Source organism: Betta splendens, chromosome 14, assembly GCF_900634795.4.
Source record: "Betta splendens chromosome 14, fBetSpl5.4, whole genome shotgun sequence".
NCBI classification, from domain to species: Eukaryota; Metazoa; Chordata; class Actinopteri; order Anabantiformes; family Osphronemidae; genus Betta; species Betta splendens.
In genome coordinates this window covers 11,211,952-11,234,012 of record NC_040894.2, presented here as the reverse complement: position 1 = coordinate 11,234,012, position 22,061 = coordinate 11,211,952, and the positions used below count along the sequence as shown (strand labels likewise).

The following is a 22,061-nucleotide window of genomic DNA, read 5'->3' as shown; positions in this document are numbered from 1 at the left end:
CTATAGAACCACTGTTCTGCTTTGACTCAACTTCCACTTATGTAACTTCCCGCTTTGAATCTTTTTTAGACACTTGTGCGCAATAAATTGCTGTACTAGTACTAATATAAAAAAAAACAATGCTCTGTGAATCCTGGTGTTTCAAGTCAGCCTTATAGAAAATATATGACTTTGAGCCACTAAACACTGTAGCAATATTCAGATTTTAATTGATTACTGAAATTTAATTGATTACTCTAGTTTTGGATATTATTGTATTTTTCTTTTTCTTTTTTCCTTTGCAGTGTTACAGTATAAAATACAGTAAAGAAACTGGATGAATCTCTGTAACTTTAACTTTCCTTGTAACATCAAACAATTTTGAAAATCTGAACTGGTACTTCAATGTCTGAGAGAGTAACAAAGTTATGAAATCTATTTTTTTCTATATTGTTATAGTGATGGGTCACGTCGGTGTCCGTTTTGTGTTGTTTATTTTCCATGTATGTACATGCAGGTGACCTCCGTGTGTCGGTGTGTTTCCGGAAACACTGACGTCATGAAACTACAGGTGTTCGACGCCGCCGAGGATGAGTCGAAACTGCGTGCGCATCCCCGCCCACCTGCGATAGAAACCGCCTAAAAAAGCGCGTCCGCGACGCTCACTCCTCATTTAAGGTGCGGCCGAGGAACAGGTGCGAGAAGATTCATTTACTGGACGCAGCTCCGGAATAAGGAAATAGATAATAGTAGAAGAACCAACTTCACTTACCACAAAACAAAGTTAGCGCCCGTTTGAGAAGAGTCGGTGATTTGTTAGCGCGCTCGCGGGTGGACGTCGTCTGCGTGTCTTTGTTCGTTTGAAGTCGAGGACAACAGGTGGAAATGGCCAACTCCAGTTTGCAGCTGTTGGGATTCACGCTGGCGATTCTGGGCATGATTGGACTGCTGGCCGGCACCATCATGCCCCAGTGGAAGATGTCGTCGTATGTGGGCAGCAACATCATCACGGCGGTGTCGATGTACGATGGCCTGTGGATGTCCTGCGCGTTCCAGAGCACGGGCCAGATGCAGTGCAAGGTGTACGACTCGATCCTCCAGCTCAACAGTGAGTAACCAGCGGGCCGCAGGTTTTTCCTTAACACCTGTTGAATCAATTAAAGGGACAGTAAACTTGGGTTCAGTAGCCTTTAATCCTGAGGCCAAGTGTAGAAGCGGAAGTTACTAAACAAATTAAACAATTAAACAAACCCTTTTTTATTATTATTTATTTAATTATAAAAAGCTGATTTATTATAAGTTATAGTTACAAAAATAACCGACTTGATCAATTTAAACGTCCGTGTGACCGGAAGTGGTGAAAAGGCACCTGCTGGGACACAGTGTCGTGTTGTAAAACTCCAGACCTCCGTAGATTCCTGTGGCTAACAAGTGAAGTCACTGATTAACTCACTTTCTTCATTTGAACCACGCCACCTTTCTTCGCCTGCCGTTTGCAGCAGCTCAGTATTCAAAAGTGATTTTTGTCCTGGCTGTGAATAAGAGGTTCTAGTGAAACCAGGCCTCCTCTCTGATAGAAACAGAAACAATGGCGGTAATTGAAGTACGCAGCCGGGCTGGTTGTTGGTTAAACAGTACCTGTATGAACTCCTGTTTAGTCAACAGTCAAGTCTAAATAACCGTTTCTTTGTACAGCTTGGTGTGAGAACTACCTGCACTTGCATACATAATGTATTAAACTTGGTCATAGTATCCAGGTGCTACAGTTATTAAATTACCTAAGGTTCTGCTTCCGGGTATTGGTATGTGGCCGTAAGTTTTGGGAAATCTAAATCTTTGGCAAGGCATGACCACACTCCACTAATAAAAAAAATGGAGAAGAAGAAGTCTTAAAGTTTATTGCTCTGCGTAAGGCATCATAAAGACTTGGCTAAATTGTAACTCGACAGTTGGGATTCAAATGCTGCCAATGGGTTGGCCGCCCTCAGGCATAAACCGTCTGTACAGTGACCTCTTACAGGCCTGTCCACGTGTTCGCCATGATCACGTTAGAGCTGTCAGCTGTACGTTAGTTTTGTGTTTTTGGAAACGAATATTCACAAACTGACAGAAGCGCCTGCGGCTGTTAATTTTTAATTAATTTTGGGGTTTCGTTATCAAATCATTCGATAAAACATCTTTAAGCACAATGGGCCTTATCGCCTGTTCAAACAGGCACACAAACTGGCTTTGATAAAAGTCGTGTAATTACATTTGTGGTCAGATATTGACCAAATGAAGAAATGGTGGAAGTGCCTGCTAGCGCACACATGAAGTGTAGAATAAGTTCATACAGATGGAATTCAGCTAGTGTAACGCTGTATTACTAGACTCCCCTATACTGAAGGGCCTGTGTTGTTCCACACTGCTGAATCTATGAAATGTCCACCTGCTGAAAAGTGGATTGAGTACCTGCAGCAGGGAGTGTCCGCCTCATAATGATACCTGAAACCTGGTTAGACCTGTTTCTGACTAGCACTCATGCACACCCCTCCCCCAGCCGTCTGGTTCCAGCCAGTTTCTGAGAAGCGTTGTTCCTGAGAGCGGCAGGCCACTATGCTTGCGTACGCTCATTACAGATGGCTGCTTGTTTACACAAGGGTAGAAAATGTCATTCACATGATTTTAATGTATTCTAACTGACTTAATTTCTGCCTGGGCTTCAATAAAAACCTCCTGCTCCGTGTAAGCCGGTTGAGTGTGTGACCAATGGTTTAACCCATCCTGTTTTTGTTTGTCGTCCAGGTGCCCTTCAGTCCTCCCGCGCCCTCATGGTTGTGAGTATTATTGTAACGGCTGCTGGCCTGGGAGCCGCCTGCATGGGAATGAAATGCACCACCTGTGGGGGAGACGACAAAGTGCGCAAGTCCCGCATTGCCATGACTGGTGGAATCATTATCCTGGTTGGATGTAAGACACACTTTGTTTTTGTGCTTTCCATATAGTCCATTGTGTTCTCTTGGCAGTTGAACTGATGTTATTGTTTTCTCTTCTCAGCTTTGTGTTCCATTATTGCCTGCTCTTGGTATTCTTACGACATCATCCAGGCCTTCTACAACCCTTTCACCCCTGTTAATTCCAAGTAAGTACACACACGCCCATCCTTTTCCTTCTCTATGCAAGCGTTTGCATAATGTCCATCCATTGACTCCATTGAGTTATTTATTGGTCTCATTTTGATTTGTTTACACTTCTTCTTCTAAAGGTATGAGTTTGGGGCTGCCATCTTTGTTGCGTGGGCTGGAGCATTCCTGACTTTAATCGGAGGTGGCATGCTGGCAGGATCCTGCCCACGAAGCAAACCGAAACCAAAGTATCCCATCTCCAGACCCCCCAGCAATAAGGAATATGTTTGAAGAGGACACGACTCGGCGTTAGAGGCTGATTGAACTCTTTTCACATAGTTCAACTTGGATAGTGACACCTTAAAATGTGTCCCAGGAGATGCTCAGTACCTGTTTTTATTTAATTTTAGTTTCTTTTATAGGATACCCTGTCATGTTACTGTAATATTATTTTAACAAGAACATTGCAGTTTTTAATGAAACTTGTTTACTAAGTAAGAACCTATTGGCCTGTGTGTAACTGCAGTCTGCTTCCTGGTTTGTGTACTATAATGTATACCACCATTTTGCTGACACTTTAAAACCACAATATTGTAGAAGTTGGGTGTAGAAAATATTTGCTACAATGTAGTTCACGGAAACTGCGTCTGGTACCATTCCTTTCATGTATTTGTGCTCTTTTACCAGAAACAACAAACTGTCAGTACCACTGTAGAAACCTTGTTGTGGAGCATAATAATTAACTCAATTGCTCTGTTGAAATTCTAAGCACGCAGATGTTGTGACCTATCTGTTTGAATTGTTATATAATGATTACTGCTTATGTGAATAGGCTTTGCTTCTTTTTTTGTCACAGTAACTGCACTCACTTTCTTTTTTTTATATTTTAAATTGTAATTTCAAAGTTTGATGTACATCAAATAAAAGTGTAAAATGTGTGTCTTGGTGTCATTTGCTTGTACTTCACCCTATCATGCAATATGCAGGAGCTTTACAAAGCTGTGTAATGTATTTGAGTTCCTAGTTAAAATAAAGCTACGCTTTGGAAAGAGAGGCTTAAAGTGTTAGCGTTAAGGTAGAAGTCCTGGTTAACTACAGTAGTATGTAATAAATTCTGTGCATAACTCAAACCTTTGGAATGTCAACCCATATTTCCCACAGGCGAGCAGAACCCGGCATTTAGAAAGATAACTGACGAGACGGTATAGGCTCCACGCTGGCGTCCTGCTGATGGAGCGGCTGGAAGCCATCTTACTTGAGATGAAGGGATACACAGCATCATAATGAGCAACTCCTTGAACGTTGCTTTGGTTTTATTGCCACCTTGTGCTTAAAATGGGTAACTGCTTTTATTAAACCTGTGTATTACAAGGTTATCTTGTAAATTCTCATGGATAGCATGTGGGCACATTCTCAGCTTTTACATCAAGAGTTGGTGTAATAGTTTATTGCTATGGAACTCTATGTCCTGAAACCAAAACTATTTAAGTGTTTATTTCTCCCTGACTGTCAACATATCTTAACATACCTGTCTAGATTCTCCCCTTGCACTCATTTTATGATTAATTTTTTGACTATTTTATTCATTGCCTTCGCTCATGTAATAATGATGTCATTAAGTGTCCAAGCATATGACCTGTCAGCCATTTTTTTCTCAACTCAAAGTTTCCACAATGCACGTGTGTATTTCATTACATTTTTTAATATGCTTTCTGCAATGCCTGCTCAAATTGTGCCTTCACTATAAGACAATAAACCTGCAAAACTCCATAAACTGTTAAGCACACAAGGCCATTAAAAAAAACTTCCAGTTTCAGTGTGAAGGAATAGGTTGTCATGTACCTTCTCTGGATTTTAACAGCTACTGCATTTATGTATAAACTCAGTCTCAGTGATATTGAGCTTAACATAGTAAAAAGGAATATATCAACCACCGAACATGGTGTGACTCTCTGCATGCATGTAGGTGTTACAGACTAACGCAATACTATAAAAAATGTTATTTGGTCAAGGGTCACTGAATGCAAACAATCCAGGAATTACACTCTGGAAATGATTGAATGACTTGATCTAAACCAAACTTGTAGTTTGACTGTGGTAGAATATGACATCAATATGCAGTTTCTCCACAAGCATACAGATAGTAGGGAGTAAATATTGTGGAAATTACTGCATGCTGTATTAGAAATAATTACTGATTCTGCAACGAGGTAATGAAATAGACTTGAAACCTTTAATAGGTCAGTTGCTGCACCAGAAAAAAAAAAGAAAGAAATTATACAATGCATACTTTGAATGGGTAAAATTGTCAGTTAAGACAAAAGAAATAGGACAGCAAGGTTGTTTATTTAATCAATCGTCAGACAGTCCATCCACAACAGATTTAAACTCACTAATGTACACTTTTAGGCATATTACCAGTAACATGGAATGATCTGCTTTACTGGCCTCATGCACCCACACAGACATTATTATAGGCGGTCAAATGAGCACAACCTGTAGCTTCTCTGGATAGAACACTTAATATCTGTCCACATCTGCAAAACCTGGAAAGTTTTCGGAAATCAAAAAAAAAATTTGCTAATTTGTTCAATTATTCAGTCAGTTATTACGATACCTTAAGTCAGTGATACTGGTGAACATCGGGCCTTTTTCTAAATTGAAGGCAGTGATGATAAAATGACTGTAGTGGTTTATTTCAAAAGGCTAATGGATGTTATGGCTTAATACTAATGTTCTTTTCTGGACGGTAAAATGTTAAAATATTTTGAATTCACTGATTTTACTGTTGAATATATATTTCAAAAATATATACATTTTCCACACTATGATGCCAACTACCAGGGATTTAGTGGCCTATAAAAAGATACAAAGCGGTAAGTTTGGATTGATTGATGAAAATACTCTGCAGCAATGAGGAGCGACAGGGGAGGAAGAATTGCTACAATACAGTTCACCACCAACATCACTGACTTTTCAATCTCTGTATACAGGAGGGCAGAAGTTAGATTGCTATTAATTGAATAAACCGTGAGGCACTGAGTTCTGCTGAGAGGCGCTATGGACATAAATGAGTCATAAAAAGAATAAAACTAACATTAACAGATTTATTTAGCATCCTTCACGCTCAGTCTCCACTTCCACAGCTCTTCAACAACCTAAATGAACAAAGAGGATGTATCTTAAAATCAAATCCTACTGTGCAGTAAATCATGCAGCAACATTAATGAATGTCTATAAGCAAAAAAGCAATGACTACAATAAATGTTCAACATTTCCAGCAGATTATTGGCATTAAAACGGTAACTAAGCTGTGACAGATGACTCATTCATTTCCCTAGTTAGCTTAGAATCATAACTAGTCTGATGGCACCTTAATTGTTACATCTTACCTTAGCGTCTGACACACGGTAGCCGTGTTTCACAAAGTTCTCAAACTTGGGCTGGACTTTAGGTAACGACACTCCCTGCAGAAAAAAAATGGAATTAAAATGAATTGTCTTTCTAGCAACGCTTGGTATGACTTAAATAGCATAACGAGAGAGAAAAGAATAACCATCGGGGACCGACCTTCTTCACGGCTTCCATCATCTTTTCTTTAATCTCAGGAATTGTTAGGTTTCCCTTGGGAGTGGGTGGGGTTTTAGTTGCCTTGTTACCCTTCGCCTTTGGGGACTTATCCTATTGTGAAGATGATTGTCAAAACCCATTAATAAGGATTAGTTTGGGTATCACTTAACATTAATGGGACATTAACATCCAACTTTGTGAATCTACAGAAAGCCCGTGCTAGAACGAACCTGATTTGCAGCTGGAGTACCAGGCTTAGAGCTCTTCCCATTCTGTGCTGGAGTCTGTTTGGAGGGCGTTTGCTGGGCCTGTTTCTTGGATGGCGTTTGCTGGCCTTGCTGCTTTGAGGGTGTTTGCTGGCCTTGTTTCTTGGAGGGTGTTGGCTTTGCCTGTGAAAAATGTAACACCTGCTCTGTAGAAGCAAGATCAAGTTCACTCAAAAAGGAGTTGCCCGTTCAGTTATTTTACCTTAACAGGTGTTTCGTCCTCCTCGCTCTCCTCCTCTTCGTCATCATCATCATCCCTGGAAGAAAAAAAAAAAAAAGGAAAAAAAAGGGAAAACTAAGATCAAACCAAGACACTTAGTCTTTTGAAGTTTGCAATTGTATGAAGTTTAGAACTGAGTTTAGACCAATTTGGGGGAAAATGCACTTAATTTGAATAATTCATTTTATCTAAAGCCCCAGTTTACACGTCATACAAATCTGGACTAAACAGAGATCAAGTCACTCACTCATCATCCTCCTCTTCATCATCATCGTCGTCGTCATCATCATCATCGTCCATTTTCATTTTTTTCTGGAAGGACGTAAAAACATTAACATCACTATATTGACAAATGTAAAAGCAGAATAGCAACAGACATTAAACAAACCTGAGACTTAAGGGCAGGTGAAGAAGCAGGTCTCTTCTTTGAGGTTTTAACATTTTCCTCCTCCTCTTCATCTTCGTCATCATCTTCATCAAAAGACTGATCTGCATCCATCACTTTAAGAGGAATTTAGCAATGTCAACCTAGGAGCTTGTACTAAACAGCATACATGCAGTGACATGAAGAACATTTGAATGTGCATTTGCTGAAGCTGCCACTGAATAAACATGAGGACAGCAAGCCCAGTAAAACATCTTACTATCTTTTACTTACTAACAAGATGTTGTCCACTAATGTGGATGGGACCAGAACCTGACTTCAGGCGGAAAACCGCTGGGGGTGTGATTGTAAAACCACCAAGACAAACCTGCAACAACAATCAAATGAGCAAATCACCTCCATGACTGGAAAATAATACATAGTACAGGAGGCCTGAACCTATGTGATCACACTGGGGGTTACTCAGACTTCTACTGGTGGCAATACTTTACACAAAAACACAATAGATCAATCTACAGATGAATCTCTACATAAAAGACCTTCAGTCACTCACACTAGGAAGGGAAGAAGGCTTGAGTGAAACCAGGACTGCCTTGATTTTCTGGCCCTCGGTGTCCTGTCCCTCCACCTCTACCATGTGAAGTTGATCCTTTGTGCTGGGGTCCACACAGGCCTAAAAAGCACAAAGCAAACTTTGCTGTGAACCTCTGGAGTACTCGCACGCCCAGCTTCATTAGCCTGTGAATTCAGGGCATGAAAGAACAACATTCAACTATGTACACCTGTTGTTGACATTTTTGGGATATCGCTCGATAACCCTGCTAACATGTGCCATACTTGGTGGGATTATTCACACAGAATTGAGACTCACTGATAAGACCCTACAATGCATTGTCTACATAAAAAAATTATTATATTTGATAAAAACCATGACCTGATAGGTGAAGAAACGTGAGTCTAAAACAGCACAAGTAAATGTTGTAATTCCCTGTCAAACCCATTGGATGCTGAAGCACTTACCATCCTGAGATCTAGCTGATGCTCAAAGTCGTCATCCTCAGGGTTGAAAACCACCTCCTTCCCAGCTTCCAGCACACAACCTAAAACAAAAGCACACACACAATGACCACACAAAAGACTCAACAACAGCAGGTCAAAGACTGAAGAAAGAATCACATTGAATCTGTGATTTGGCATCAACCCGAGTTGAGTCTGGGGATAATTTACTCATTCAGTATTGCGATGACCACAAGAGGGAGCTACAATGACTAAAGTAATGCACATGGCCCTTGCACACAACGAGGCCCATTAATAGAGACTGTATTAAACTCTTTAAAAAAATCGTTAAGTACAACAACATATTTATTGCAATAAGACCAAGCATTTTTTGAAAATAGAACTTAATGTTAGAACACTAAAGAAAAACAAATAATACTATTTAATAATACTCTTAATCGGGCCAGATTACACTGTACAGAAATACAATAAATTGAATAACTTCGTTTAAGTGTCGCATGTGCAGCACGTGTTACATCGGTCCATCACTGAGCGGAGACAGACAGAGGCCGAACTTTAAATCGTGATCACGCCGCGTGTTCGAGACCCACGTTGAACATCTTTTCGCAACAGCCAACAGTTGGGTCGATCTTTCGATTCACTACGCGCGTTTAAATGAAACTGTGTTTAAGTGCGGCTGCACACCAAGTTTGAGCTCTAGTGGAAACAAACTGCTTCTTTTTAACGGTATTCATAAAACACGGGCGCCGCCATGTTGGTTTTCAAACACGTGCAACGCTGTAAAGCAAGGATTAATTACCCCCCTTCTATAATACGGGAATGTCTGTAGAACATTTTCTCCATATGATCAAATACGTTAAAACTTCTAAAGCAGCACCGACATCCATTAAGAACACCAAATATAACGGGAGCATTTCGATGTGTGTCCTACTGCGACTCTTGTGGCTAAAGACGCGATGGAAAAATGAAACGTAACACGCAGATTAAAGTTAAACATGAAATGAGTCTCACCGTAGAGAAAGGTCTGCGGGCCCATGGATTCTTCGTCAAGGCCGTTCATTGTTCTGTAACTAAAATGCTAACAAACTGCGATGGGAAGTATAACCAGCTGCTACTTCTACTGCTGCTGCTACTAACACCCACCGACAAACGTGGTTCTCCGCCTCCTCGTCTCTTCTTCTACGCTCCGCGCTGCGCTGTTGACCGACTGCTGCAGATGAAGCAGCGCCGCCCAGAGTACGGGGTGATTAATGCGCAAAGTATTGGATTAGGTATTAGCGCTAATCTACATCTATGCACATTTTCCTAACATCTTTGCTAATCACTAATATTATTATACTAAGCCATACTTTGCCCTCAGACAGTGACACCACTCTGATAGGCTCAATATAAAAAAACTCACTACGTGTCCATAGTAGTCTTGATAGAAAATCCAACAAATCTCAATTGAGCAGCAGTAGGCAAGAGTGGGGAGAAAAAAATGCCCTTTAATAAAAAAAACAGGCTTAATGTGGGCAGCAAACAGAACACAAATCAAATTATTCAATATTAAAAGTGAAAGCATGCAAACTGTCAAGTAAGCACAACTGCGTTTAAGAATTTAAATACTGTATTTATTCTTATGGCTTTAAACTCATTCTCTGTTTGTGAGATATGAACTCCCGAGGCTGTAATGTCACACAGACGCGCTGTACCAAAGAGGCTACTCCACTGTTGGCAAAAAGGAACAGTGATGAATATTTTAGTGTTTAAACTACTATAGCCTAGCGAGGTCTGCATTATGTTGGTGCTTTCAGGCACTGCCTGACTCACGGAAAACCAAGAGTTGCCCTGTTCTGTTTGTATTGGTTCAAATGGTCACTAATGCAGATGGAACTATCCTCAGCGTCAAAGCACAACAAGCTGAGTTACACCTGCATCACATGTCACCTATAAAGATAAAGATACTGGTTTTTAAAATTATTCCACTTTTTGCTATAATTCAACATGTTTTCTTAACAGGGCGATTTACAGTTTGGACAACACACCAATGAAACCACAAGAAGCAACACAGCAGGTGAAGGTTGTTCTTTCCCCTAAAACCTAACATCCATCATAGACAGAGAGACAGGAACACACACTCATGTTTCATATAAACCCATGATATGTACTGTTTCATCACAGACCTTCTACTGCAAGCTTTGGACTTAACAAGAAGCATCGGGCTGACTCTGCAGGCAAGCGACGGCCAGGCTAACACAACAATACAAAGACCACTGCAACAATCAAACCCAAACACATGACGGTTGAATTCTGTCAAATCTGCCAACCAGTAGCATGAAATGTATGAAGAAGTCCTTATGGTCAAGTTCCCATAATAAAACCGACATACTGTTGGAGATAAACCTAAGGCTCTAAGAGCATGCAATCATATTTTGGCAAAGGAAAAAATAAATACGCTGGTTCAACACGTAGCTTTTCGCTGGTTAGGAGCAGCCTTGCGGTGTAAGAATACTTTTATCCGAGCAGGTCAATCTTCCACCACATCAGTCACTTTCTATTGGGAGGTGAGGCTCCACAGGAGGGCCCCACGCATTCCAGTCCAGTCCCTTCATTGACGTCCTTGTGGGGGTTTCTGTTTGTTTGCAGACCACATCTGGACAAGACGGGTAGAGGAGAGACTCCATGTACTGCACATACAGTATGCAACTACACATTCACACCAAGCCCTCTCGTGTTCCGTGGCGTCGTCTCCGCTGGTCCTACATCACGTTTTCAAAGAGCTGCATGGACCTCATCATAGTTTCATCCTGCGGAGAGAGAAGTCAGGCACTCAGCATGGTGGTGATTCACACACATACATTTGGAACAGTAGGTATCTTTGCTACCGTATGTGAGCTACTTTAGGAGATCTGGCTTAGTCGTCCTAATCTGATCTGTGGGGCACTATTCTCTATGTGGCTAATAAGAAAGCTGCTTAATTTCCATATATTTTATACTGAATATTTGCTCTACCTCTGTTCCCACAGTAATTTCAACACAAGGAGGTAACTCCTGAGCAACACGTACCTCCTGGCAGGCTACAACAAACTCCTCCAAAGTCACCACTCCATCTTTGTTTTTATCCATTTTCTGCAGAGGAACAAACACATGAATTAGTTCTAGAATGCAATGCAATGTTTTAAATACTTTCTACAAATTCTCTGAGCCACAAGAACTGGGTTTAACAACATTTACATCCAAATGCATCACTAAAAGAAGCCACATAATTGTTATAAAATGAGTTTTTAGTGTTAAATGCATGTTAAAAGCAACCTGGAAGAAGGCATCCACATGCTGCTGTGGGACGTCCCCCTTGATCGCAGGGTAGGTGTACTTTCCCATCATGTCATAAATGGCTCTCACGATCTCAGTCATTTCCTGAAAGCAGAGGTTGGGTCATGATGGACGGATGTTTTCGGGGCACGCTCGGGCGTCCCAGCACCGTCTCACCTCTCTGTTTATGTAGCCGTCTCTGTTGATGTCATACAAGTGAAACGTCCACTCCAGCTTCTCCCTCAGAGTCCCCCGCAGTAATGTAGACAGTCCCGTGACGAAGTCCTGGCAGCAGCGGGGCAGCTTTAGTTATGACTGCTGTGGTCACGTCACATTAAGACAAAGTAGCGGAGCGCAGGGCTTTTACCTTGAACTTAATGGAGCCGTTATTTGTGGTGTCAAACGCGTTGAACAGGTAATGTGCGTACATGCTGGCGTCTGCAGCACAAACATAAAAAGGTGAAAGCTTCACGAATCCGACTCAGAATCAGAATCAGGACAAGACTTTACCTCCGTGAGGAAAGAACTGTGCGTAAATGTGCTTAAAGGTCTCCTCGTTCACCACGCCACTCGGACATTCCTATGGACACAACAGATAGAGTTTCACTGGTGAAAAGAACAATAGAAAAAGAACAAGGTTCATTTAAAACCTCATTAATAATAAGCAAAAATAAAACAATAATAAATATGTTCTGTTGCCAATAGGTTTCTTCTTACAAAGCATCCCAGCTGTTTTCTAGTTTATATCTGTAAAGCTCTTACACTCCCATAAGCCTTTATTGTATCTAAAGTGTGGTTTACATTCTTAAAGCCACGATAAAGGATCTGCAGCTCCTGTTTGGTGAAGTTCGTCTGCGCTTCCAGTTGCTCGAGTCCCTCCGGCCTGTGACACACCATCGTCATCTCCAGCTCGTCGTCCATTTTATCTGCAGGGACGAGAAAGACGCTTTACTCCGGACCACGTCCAGAAGCATGCGCTGCTCCGAATGTGAACGCTGCAGTTCAACCAGAAGAGACAAGCCGGCGAGGCGTGAGAATGTCAAGTCGGCAGGAAACTTGAAGAACCTGATTCGACGGCAGAAAAGAGGTAGAATGTGAAATAGGACAGAGTGGAGAGAAGGAACTGTACAAGATGAAGGCTGATTAATGACCACATGATGCTGCAGATACAGTAGACACACTGTGTGTGTGTGTGTGTGTGTGTGTGTGTGTGTGTGTGTGTGTGTGTGTGTGTGTGTGTGTGTGTGTGTGTGTGTGTGTGTGCGCGTGTGTGCGTGTGTGCGTGCTTGCGTGCGTGTGTGTGTGTGTTTTACTAATATCTCAGCATCCCACACACCACAGAACAAACATCAGACGCAAGCAGCCTCATAAGTGCTGCTGAAGCACCTTTGTTGTTCACCAACAGCAAAAAGATGATAAAACCAAAGAAATGGGATTCTGAGGCCGGCGCCGGTTGTTGATTCGTTTGCTTTGCGCTGTAGCCTTTATTTCCCATACGCTCCCTCCAATGAATGCATTTTGCTCTTTGCTGGATCAGAGTGATGTTGCCCACGTTATCTGCGGATGAATTATAAATCCTGCTTAATTCCACAGCGAAAGCCGAGCAGGTTGTTGATGACTTGGCAACCGAGCACTTGTGTGCACACACACACTGGCATCGGCCGGCTCAGCGAGGCTTTAAAGGAGGCGGCTGAAATGAATACCCCCTAATACTCCTGCCTGCTGGACGACAGCGGTGACTCATTCGCTTCCACTAATTCGTCAGCGGCGTTCAGATTAATCCCTGACACACGAAAATGTGTCTAGGGCTTAATTTGAAACATCCGGTTGGTCGTCCATTTTTCAGCAGCTCCCGGCAGCACAGGCTGTGCTCAATGATAGGGTCAGACAGGTAATAACTACTTGCTTCTGTGGGTTTGTACAAATATTAAATTAAAAATTAGATTCTGGGAAAGTCATGATGCAATTTAATGTGTTTTTAGTGATATTGCAGAATATGCTTTCTTTCTATTCATCCTCTATCTTCCTTGAGCTCCTGTTGCCGACTCCCTGACTCTCGTTGTCATGGAGACGAACAGTTATAATAAATGTGAGCAGCCGTGGTTAAGCGCTGGTTGAACTGAAACCAGCCGTGTCGCACACAATTTGTTGCATGAGTTCTTTTAGGGCTAAAAAGCCAGCGTCGCCCACGTCGCAACGATACAACGCCAGCGCTGCTTTCTGTCGGAAGCAGATGAAACGAAGGAGGCGAGACGAGGGAGCGGTGTTGATCAGACGGAAGATGAGACGGGGAATTAGGAAGCGAGAACTCAGCAGAGGGCAGACTGTGAAGAAAACAGACGAGGAGAGAACAGAAGATGAACGACACAATGTGTTTGCGGCGCATAAACAGGACACGTGGGGTCCAGTGAAGACAGACACTGCGATCATGTGATAATCTACGTATTATGGTTTAATTGTGGGGGTTTATTGCTAACTAGGTATTTACAAGCATCTGGGGAACAGTTACTGAGAAGATAAAACACAGCTGGCACCACGGATGCAGCTACGACAGAAAGATAGAGTCTGATGGAGAGAAAAGCTGCAGAGTGGCTTCAGGAGAACAGCTGCCGTGACACAACGTCCTGCAACAAGTGCCGGAAGGAAAACTATGCACGATGCCCGCGGTTCTGTTAGAACCAGCCGGGTGCAGGCTCACATGTTGCCTGGCGCCGTGACCTGACACCACCTGGTCTCGTGCTTTAGGTAAATATGAACACTGATCCGACGTGTGTGCGGAGCTGCAGCCGACAGCTGCTTCCAGTGTGGAGGAGCAGAGAACAGTTTATCTGCAGGTTCACTGGGTACCAGTCTGATCCAGTAACTTACTGGTGGACCTATAAACTCCAAACACCGCAGGAGGTCCAGTCAGAAACCTGTTTTCTTTCTGGATGCGTCGTCCAGAATGCCCTACTTTGATACATTTTATTTGTGTTGTGAATGAATCCCTTCCAGCAGGTTTCTTCTGATGCAGCTGAACACACAGTACAGGTGTCCAGATTCAAACACGCTCACGCTGGAGCGCGCAAGGTTGACGTCTGCTGTCAGACACTCATGCCTTTGTTGGCGGCTCCGTCTCACGATACCACATACTCATCGCTCACAACACCGAGCATTGTACTCAGCCTCCTCTTATGCCCCTACAACCCAGTCTCCATGACAACAGGCTCCTCAAGCATAAGGCCAGGGAGCGGTATGATATGTGAGCTGCGTGCTAATCCCAGCGCTCGCGCCCGAGCCCTCGCGTCCTCCCAGTTCCCCTTCCATCCTCTCTCGCTCGCTCACCCACGCAGACGGACAAACACACTGTAATCACCGTCCTAATCACCCAGAGCCAGGCAGTGATTCCTGCTCTTTTCAAGGACATCTGTCATCATAAGGGTTAACTCTACAGTAACACTGTGGATTAAAGCTCACACCTCAGCAACATGCCATTTGATATTCAGCATTTAATGGAAAGCTTCTTTTTCCCCTGTTGGTGTTTTCTGGCTGACTTACTCCAATATTGTCATAGAAGCACTGTGTCAACTGTACTGTAAACAATTTGCTGAACACAGTCAATAACATTAAAACAAATATTTGTTGATCATTTCTTTAGAACAGTCTCTGCTCTCTGCCGCTTTCGCCTCCTCTCCGTCTCGTTCTAGCGTCGACGTACCTCTGGACGGTCTCCTCTGCTTGGTTTGCATGGTCAAAGTGCCCACCACTGCGCCCATGTTGACACCAGTCGGCTCAAACAACCCACAGTCACAGTCCTGTGTTACTGTCACGCTGGTGTCGCCCCGTCGTCTTGCCTTGATCTGCCTCCGCCGTGTGTTTCTTAAAGGGGCTTTGCCCCAGCGCTGCCTTCTCACTGGATTCAGATGTGTCACTGAGGGACGCCTCTCTGTTTTGAGTCGATCCGTCGTAGATTTCTCATCTCTTTCACACACACACACACACGCTGCTCCTGCCGTTCTTTGCCACTCCCTTTTTACGCTGCCTCACTACTCACTTGCCAGCCTGTTCCCCGCTAGTTCCTTGTCCTCCTGCTCTGTGTGTTGTGGAGTAACTGATGCAGTCCCCCGCAAATAAAGTGAAAGGCATCAGGTGGAGATCACACACACACACACACACACACACACACACACACACACACACACACACACACACACACACACACACACACACACACACACACACACACACACACACACACACACACACACACACACACACACATCTACATGCTCATTAAGTTACAAAGCACGCTTCAGAGAGCAGAAGAGTCATTCAAAGTGAAGCTACGGCGGCTCGTGTGCGTGTTACTCCACCACAACTCAGACGTCCCTCCTAGCAAGCACATCAGGGTGTGTATAAGATGAATATTCATGCAGCTTCACGCAGCTTCAATTAATGAAATTCACACTGGGGCAGATGAAGCAGTGGGGCTGAGGGATGTTTGTTTCAGAAACAGATAAAGTGTCTCTCTGCACACTCTGACTTTATGTGTATATACCGTATGTCTGCCTAGAAAACCTCTTCTGCTTTGAAATATTCATGTCCTGCTATTTTTTAGAGCTGTTTTCTGTTTCTTGAATTTTGAGTTTCACCTTTTCAGCACGAGCTATAATTATTAGAAAAGCTAAAGTAAGATGGAATAGAATCCCAGTTTGCACACAATTGAAAGAAGGAGTTTGACTTTTATTCTCATATATTTATGTGTTTATGCTGTTATATCCTCCTTTCAATTCTTCCATCAGTTAATCTTATTCTTGTTCCATTTAAACAGCCTTATTTTGAAAAATGTTCAAAACAGACATGATACGTACCTGTAAATATCATGTGATAATGTGATGTCACTCATGTTAAAACAGTCTTTTCCCTCCACAAATACAAAAGCTCAACAGACAAACACTTACAGACGGGGAATTAAGGCCTGAGATGACTTTAAGCAATCCCTGCGACAGATGTTGGCCATCTGGAAGCGCCTTTCTACACCACTTCACCCTGACAAGCACAGAGGACGCTGCACAGGAAGCGCTTCGTAATCTCTTCATTATCTTTTCAGTAGATCTTAAGCTTTGTACAGTAAGTCAGCCTGAAAAAGTGAAGGACTTGAATAATGGGAATGATGTTAGTTCACTTCCTCATATACAGTTTGAGCTGTACTGCATATGAGTGTCATTTCATATTTATAAATCGAGCATGAGCCTCATATCTTTAATTATTTACAGATGCAGGACTTTTCTTTTTCACTGACCTTGTGTATTTTTGTTTTATACTTTCTCGCACTTCATCCATCTTTCATTTGCTTTGTAGCCAACAGTTCAGCTGAGTCTGTGCACTGATAAAGGATGTCACACAACTAAAGGGAGCTTTGGCATTAGGACCTTATGAAGAGCCCCCACCTCTTCACCGTGACATTCCTCTGTCACTGAGATGATCCACGTTAAATTAAATGTGCTGCAGGAGGTCAAAGGTCAAAATAGACACAAATACGTGAATGTAAACAGTTTTCAGCTCCTGCATCTACAGAACGTTCTTGCTTAGTTTGGCCGGACCTGCACAGGCCGACAGCAGCTCTATGTTCACAAGGGTGTAGTGTTGTATTTTGAACAACAGGCGGCAGCAGAGAACAACAATTTCTGACAAGCAGCAACTGATGAACACGTTCAGCTGTGATGAAACCAACCACATGCAAAACCAAGAAGATACAGTAAAACAACACAACAACTGTGATGCAGGCAAAGCTTTTAGTTCACTGTTACACACACTGTGTCCTCCATGCACTGCTCATCGCATCCACTGTCAACTGAGGATTCAGTACGCAACTATCAGACAGTACAACAATGAGGCTGAGAGAATTAATCTAGAGAATGAACTAGAGAGTAGGCAAGAGACAAAAATAAATGTAGGAGAAGGCGGTTACATAAAGTGTGTAGTGAGGTAGTGTAAAAAATTAAAAGCAGAGACACACACTGTCAGCTCCAATCCACTGCTTTTACAGTCACACCAGAAGAGAGGAGAGAAGAATAGCAAGAGACCTGAAGGACAGCGAAGTGAAGACTAAGGCTGCTACAGGTTTAGTCAGAAGGAGGCAGTGCTTTAGAGGAGAATGGGTGAGAGACCCTGCGACTGCAACAGGGTTACACACACGACCGGTAACACAGGCCAGAGATCCAGCAGGACCTGACTCTACGCTGTAAATGTGGATCAGTACCCTCCGTGTGGACTCGTTATAGCAGCTCCTCCTCAGGCTAGACGTCAATTAGTTCATTAGGTATATGCACGTGGCGACAGTATCTTTTTAATTCATGCACAATAAATATGAAAGTAGCCTGAGACTAAGTAGCTTTTTAAAATATAGATGCAAACTTGTACTACAGTACATACTGTATTGCTATGAGCCATTCCAGGGTTGTGCTTCCTCATATTTCCAACTATGTCACAGCAAAAACTGCAATTTAACATCATTACTGCTGTTCTACATTTCCAGATTCATGTGAATGAAAAGCACACTTGCGCAGAATCAAAAGGCTTAATTTATAAAACACAGAACCAACTAAGTTTTGTATTCATCAACGGTAAATATATATTTTTTGAGAAACAGGACAACATTTTACTATTATTGTTATAATTTACATCCCGAGTGAATGATAAAACAGATAATAGCAAAACAATTTTTGGGTCAAAGCCTGGGGCCCATCACCCCAGATGTTCGCCCAGCTGTGATCCTGCTTGCAGCATTTAAAGACGCTGCAGAGGTTTCAAGTAGCATGACAGAGGTGAACATTTCACATCCTTATATGTTTGTGCTACACACAAGAAAGCGTGACAAGGCAACTTAGTGGAGATACGTGTACGCTGGAGATGAGGGACCCAGGTTTTTCACTCTGCCTGGAGTGTGAGTGCGTGTTTGAAGGAGATGGATGTGGAAACTGTATTTTCTACTTTCCAGCATGTGATACAGTACTGTAGATTGTCTTTGCCTGCAGTCTGCAAGGATTCTACACAATCTCACTCACTATCTGAGCACATTCAAACACCACAATTAGAATGTGCATGAAAATATGTTGTGTTTAATTAAGATTATTAACAGATGTAAACAAAAACAAGCTGCTGCGAATTTGCTCGCTCATGACTTCACAGCTCTTTTAATATGTGACCAGACAAGCTGCTGGTTAGAACGTCTGCACATGGTTCACTTACATCAGGATCAGAAACATGACAGGCAGACAATTTGAATGACATTCGGCTGAGAGACATTACGTGCAAATGCAATTTTCTGCTGTTGGGTTAAGTCAGACTCCTTAATAATATATGTGGACATTCCTCAAATTTCTATGCCGCTACGATTCGATATTCAGTCCTACACGTGTGTCTATCTGTCATTCTGGTTAATGAGATCTGGTGACATGCAGTATGTGTTGTAAACGATGCAGTCGGACACATTTGATCAAAAGTTCGTTTGTTTCTGTATCAGACTTCTGGACTACCGTGCAGGTGTTGCTGTTTGAGTTTCACAGTGGAGAGAGGGACTTGCATGACTCCACATACAGTTGTGTGTTGAAGTAATGGAATCAGTGATTCAGGTTATGACTGACTAGTGGAACTCAATTAACTCAGTGACATTTAATTATGGTGTGAAGTAAAGATAAGGGTTCTGTGGTGCCCAGTGCACAAGTATCTTCACCTTAAGCTGTGAAAGGTCAGGGGCACGAGCTGCAATCAGCAAAGCACAAAGTAAGATTTGGGGAAAGTTGCTCACACAGGCACAATGTCAAGGGACAAGATATTCAATGTTTACACTCCATTTCATCAGCTGCGCCTCCTCTGAGGCTGCAGAGGGCGAAGTGCCTGCTGATCCACTTCATCCTGAACGCTGCTTGGCTCCTGCTGCTTCTAAAGACGCGTCCTATCGTTGCGTTTCTGTTGTTTATTAGTCCAGCGAGCTCCAGAATAACTTCTTAATAAATAAATAAAATGAATCTAGAATTGTTAGATAAATGTCAGCTTTCTTTCTTATAAACTACAGATATGCAGCTGCGTTGCGTGACCTACATTATCAACCCATGCAGCCGTGAGTAGGCTGTATTGCTGCATTTGCAGACGAGCACAGCAGCTGACTAAGCTGCAAGTTTAGAACAAACTGTCGCACTGTCAGCTGGTTTGTGCGTTTGCATAGACGTTGGGTTGATGTAAAGGCCAAGAACATTCTTCGTCTGCAAGAAGGTGTGAAGCTGCATGCAGCTGGTGCTCTACAGCTTCTTCCTACCGATAGAAACTGTAGGAAGTATACATATAAAACGTTTCTGGATAGAAAATGTAGAAAAGAGAAATGTGCATGAATCTGAAGCGGATAAAATAAGAGCATTAAAAACATCTTGCTCTTATAAATATTGAAGTCTTGGTTCAAGTGTTGATGCAAAAGGTGGAGTAAAGACCTTTTAAATCCAATTAAAGGTTGCTTATCTTTTTGTGATCCTTTAACTAAGGCACCGTTATTTCGGGTGATCTAGTTTTTTTGTTTTTTGGTTCCCGAGCGACAAAAATTAGAATGCGGCAGTATCCAAACCTGCAAATGCACATCCTCACAGATTACAGCATCAGCACAGTGAGCTCAGGGAGGCACCTTTTATCTAAGTGGCACTGACGCTCCTCAAGCTCCCTTGTGTCACATGTCCACATCAAACAGCGCAACAGTGCCGCACCTCTGCATCATTAATGGCGTCTTTATACCCTTAGACGTGAGCTAAAACCTTCACATGTCAGGTCCAAGCACGGGCTCGGTATTTGGCCCAAGGGCGCACCGACAGGACACCCGGCCACTGACGAATTGCCCACTCTTTGACTGGCGACTGAACTGAATCCTGACCTTGACCACATGACTGCACCAGCTGCACCAGCACGCGAGGAATCGATACCGGCCCGCTAATGGACCCAATGTAGGCAAAAACAAATCTATTCTCACACTTGGCTTTTCACACTAAAACGCTGGTTTTCACTCACTAGCTTAGGGCTCAGAGCAGCACAAGAAGCAGGATGTGATGAGTGGAGCTTAATTGAACGCTGTACACACAAACTATCTTCAATTCTGAGGACACCTTGATTTAAGTTTATTACCACCGCATTAATTGTAAAAAGTCACGGTACCTTTCGTGAGGGTTCCTGAGACCAATCTCTGCAGGGACTGGATTAGTTTGAGCACCCCCTGCCTGCAGCGACTGGTACAGCCAGCCATCCTGGGGGGAGACAGGAGCAGATGGAGACGAGACCGCGTCTTCTAATATGTCTCAGAAAGGATGGACCTTCAGTTGCTGCGCAGTGTCCTGTCACTTGTGCTGTAAAGTGTGAAGTGATGCTTAGAAGAAGAGAAATTCTGCCTCAGTGGGTTTTGATGATATTTAGGAGTAAAGACACGAATGAGATGAGAAATAAGTCAAAAGCAAAACAAAATGGTGCGTTTGTTGCATGGCTTAAAATCAAAAGGTTGTGTGTTGACTTACGCAGACATTCTTTCACGCAGTTACACCTGTTTGTTCTGCCAGGTGCATTTCACTCACTCAGTCAGTCAGAAAATGACGCTCACGCAAATGATTTACAGTTAAAAGCTCATGCACATGTACAAATATTTGCTACAGAAAGCAGTGGGATCTAGAAACAAAAAAGCCGACCTGCATGTGAAACTTAAAAAAAAAAAAAAAAATCAAAGTTGTGTTCGACAGTCCAAAATGAGTCAGGTGATAAATAATTAAATAGACTCCAGAAGTAGACGGCGAAGAGCAGTGCACCCTGGAAGTTCTGTTCATCCAAGAAAAGGCACCGGCGCTCCCTCCTGGATTTATCCTCCCTCCCAGTTTCCTCCTCCTCCTCCTCCTCCTCTTCGTCGTCTCCTGTCGGAGGTGACGGAGAGTTGCTGCTGCGCTGCGCTCGTCCACAGGAGACGCGGGTCTGAGCGGCGGCTCGAGCCCCGGCGCCGCTGGTCCGTGACGGAGCTGGGCTCTGGTGCCGTCAGCGGATCCGTGCTGCAGAGGACGCCAGCAGCTGCCGCCCGCCCGCCCTCCCTCCTCTCGTCTCGCGCTCGTGCCTCCTCTCTCTTATTGAAGAGCTGAGGAGCGGCCGGGAACCGAGCGAATAAACAAACGCACGTTTCAATCAGACCGTTCAATGCTGGAACGAAACACACCCTGCACTCTGTCCCTGAG

The 22,061-nt window shown here is 43.1% G+C and overlaps 3 protein-coding genes across 4 annotated transcripts; 1 reads left to right on the top strand and 2 right to left on the bottom strand.

The window, feature by feature from the left end:
* The first annotated feature begins 639 nt into the window (after positions 1–639).
* LOC114869887 (claudin-7-B-like) lies at positions 640–4,021 on the top strand. The gene is made up of 4 exons (XM_029174434.3): positions 640–1,087; positions 2,764–2,928; positions 3,016–3,100; positions 3,224–4,021. The coding sequence occupies exons 1-4, from the start codon at positions 865–867 to the stop codon at positions 3,372–3,374; spliced, it is 624 nt and encodes a 207-aa protein (XP_029030267.1). The 5' UTR covers positions 640–864; the 3' UTR covers positions 3,375–4,021.
* A 1,273-nt stretch (positions 4,022–5,294) lies between these two features.
* npm1a (nucleophosmin 1a) lies at positions 5,295–9,736 on the bottom strand. Its single transcript, XM_029173539.3, has 11 exons — positions 9,553–9,736; positions 8,545–8,624; positions 8,078–8,197; positions 7,798–7,891; positions 7,528–7,640; positions 7,387–7,451; positions 7,122–7,176; positions 6,884–7,042; positions 6,654–6,764; positions 6,476–6,550; positions 5,295–6,241 (listed from the first exon to the last, which is right to left on the bottom strand). The coding sequence occupies exons 1-11, from the start codon at positions 9,599–9,601 to the stop codon at positions 6,191–6,193; spliced, it is 972 nt and encodes a 323-aa protein (XP_029029372.1). The 5' UTR covers positions 9,602–9,736; the 3' UTR covers positions 5,295–6,190.
* Positions 9,737–10,008: 272 nt separating this feature from the next.
* Positions 10,009–21,873, bottom strand: kcnip1b (Kv channel interacting protein 1 b). Of its 2 annotated transcripts, none has more exons than XM_029173540.3 (8): positions 21,010–21,873; positions 12,637–12,761; positions 12,346–12,415; positions 12,203–12,273; positions 12,013–12,120; positions 11,836–11,940; positions 11,590–11,652; positions 10,009–11,330 (listed from the first exon to the last, which is right to left on the bottom strand). In XM_029173540.3, the coding sequence occupies exons 1-8, from the start codon at positions 21,095–21,097 to the stop codon at positions 11,283–11,285; spliced, it is 678 nt and encodes a 225-aa protein (XP_029029373.1). In that variant the 5' UTR covers positions 21,098–21,873; the 3' UTR covers positions 10,009–11,282. The 2 variants fall into 2 exon arrangements, with proteins under 2 accessions (XP_029029373.1, XP_029029374.1); XM_029173541.3 differs by lacking the exon at positions 21,010–21,873 and adding an exon at positions 15,533–15,978.
* Between the last annotated feature and the right edge of the window lie 188 nt (positions 21,874–22,061).

Bases quoted from the DNA above. Each gene is read 5' to 3' on its own strand.
- LOC114869887 (XM_029174434.3), top strand. From the start codon at position 865: ATGGCCAACTCCAGTTTGCAGCTGTTGGGATTCACGCTGGCGATTCTG. The intron at 2,929-3,015 runs GTAAGACACACT...TTCTCTTCTCAG, and splicing joins AATCATTATCCTGGTTGGAT to CTTTGTGTTCCATTATTGCC. The intron at 3,101-3,223 runs GTAAGTACACAC...CTTCTTCTAAAG, and splicing joins TTCACCCCTGTTAATTCCAA to GTATGAGTTTGGGGCTGCCA.
- kcnip1b (XM_029173540.3), bottom strand. From the start codon at position 21,097: ATGGCTGGCTGTACCAGTCGCTGCAGGCAGGGGGTGCTCAAACTAATC. The intron at 12,416-12,636 runs GTAAACCACACT...TTGTGTCCATAG, and splicing joins TTTATCGTGGCTTTAAGAAT to GAATGTCCGAGTGGCGTGGT. The intron at 12,274-12,345 runs GTAAAGTCTTGT...TTTGTGCTGCAG, and splicing joins ACAGTTCTTTCCTCACGGAG to ACGCCAGCATGTACGCACAT.
- npm1a (XM_029173539.3), bottom strand. From the start codon at position 9,601: ATGAACGGCCTTGACGAAGAATCCATGGGCCCGCAGACCTTTCTCTAC. The intron at 8,625-9,552 runs GTGAGACTCATT...CTTTTGTTTTAG, and splicing joins CCCGCAGACCTTTCTCTACG to GTTGTGTGCTGGAAGCTGGG. The intron at 7,043-7,121 runs GTAAAATAACTG...CATTTTTCACAG, and splicing joins AGGACGAAACACCTGTTAAG to GCAAAGCCAACACCCTCCAA.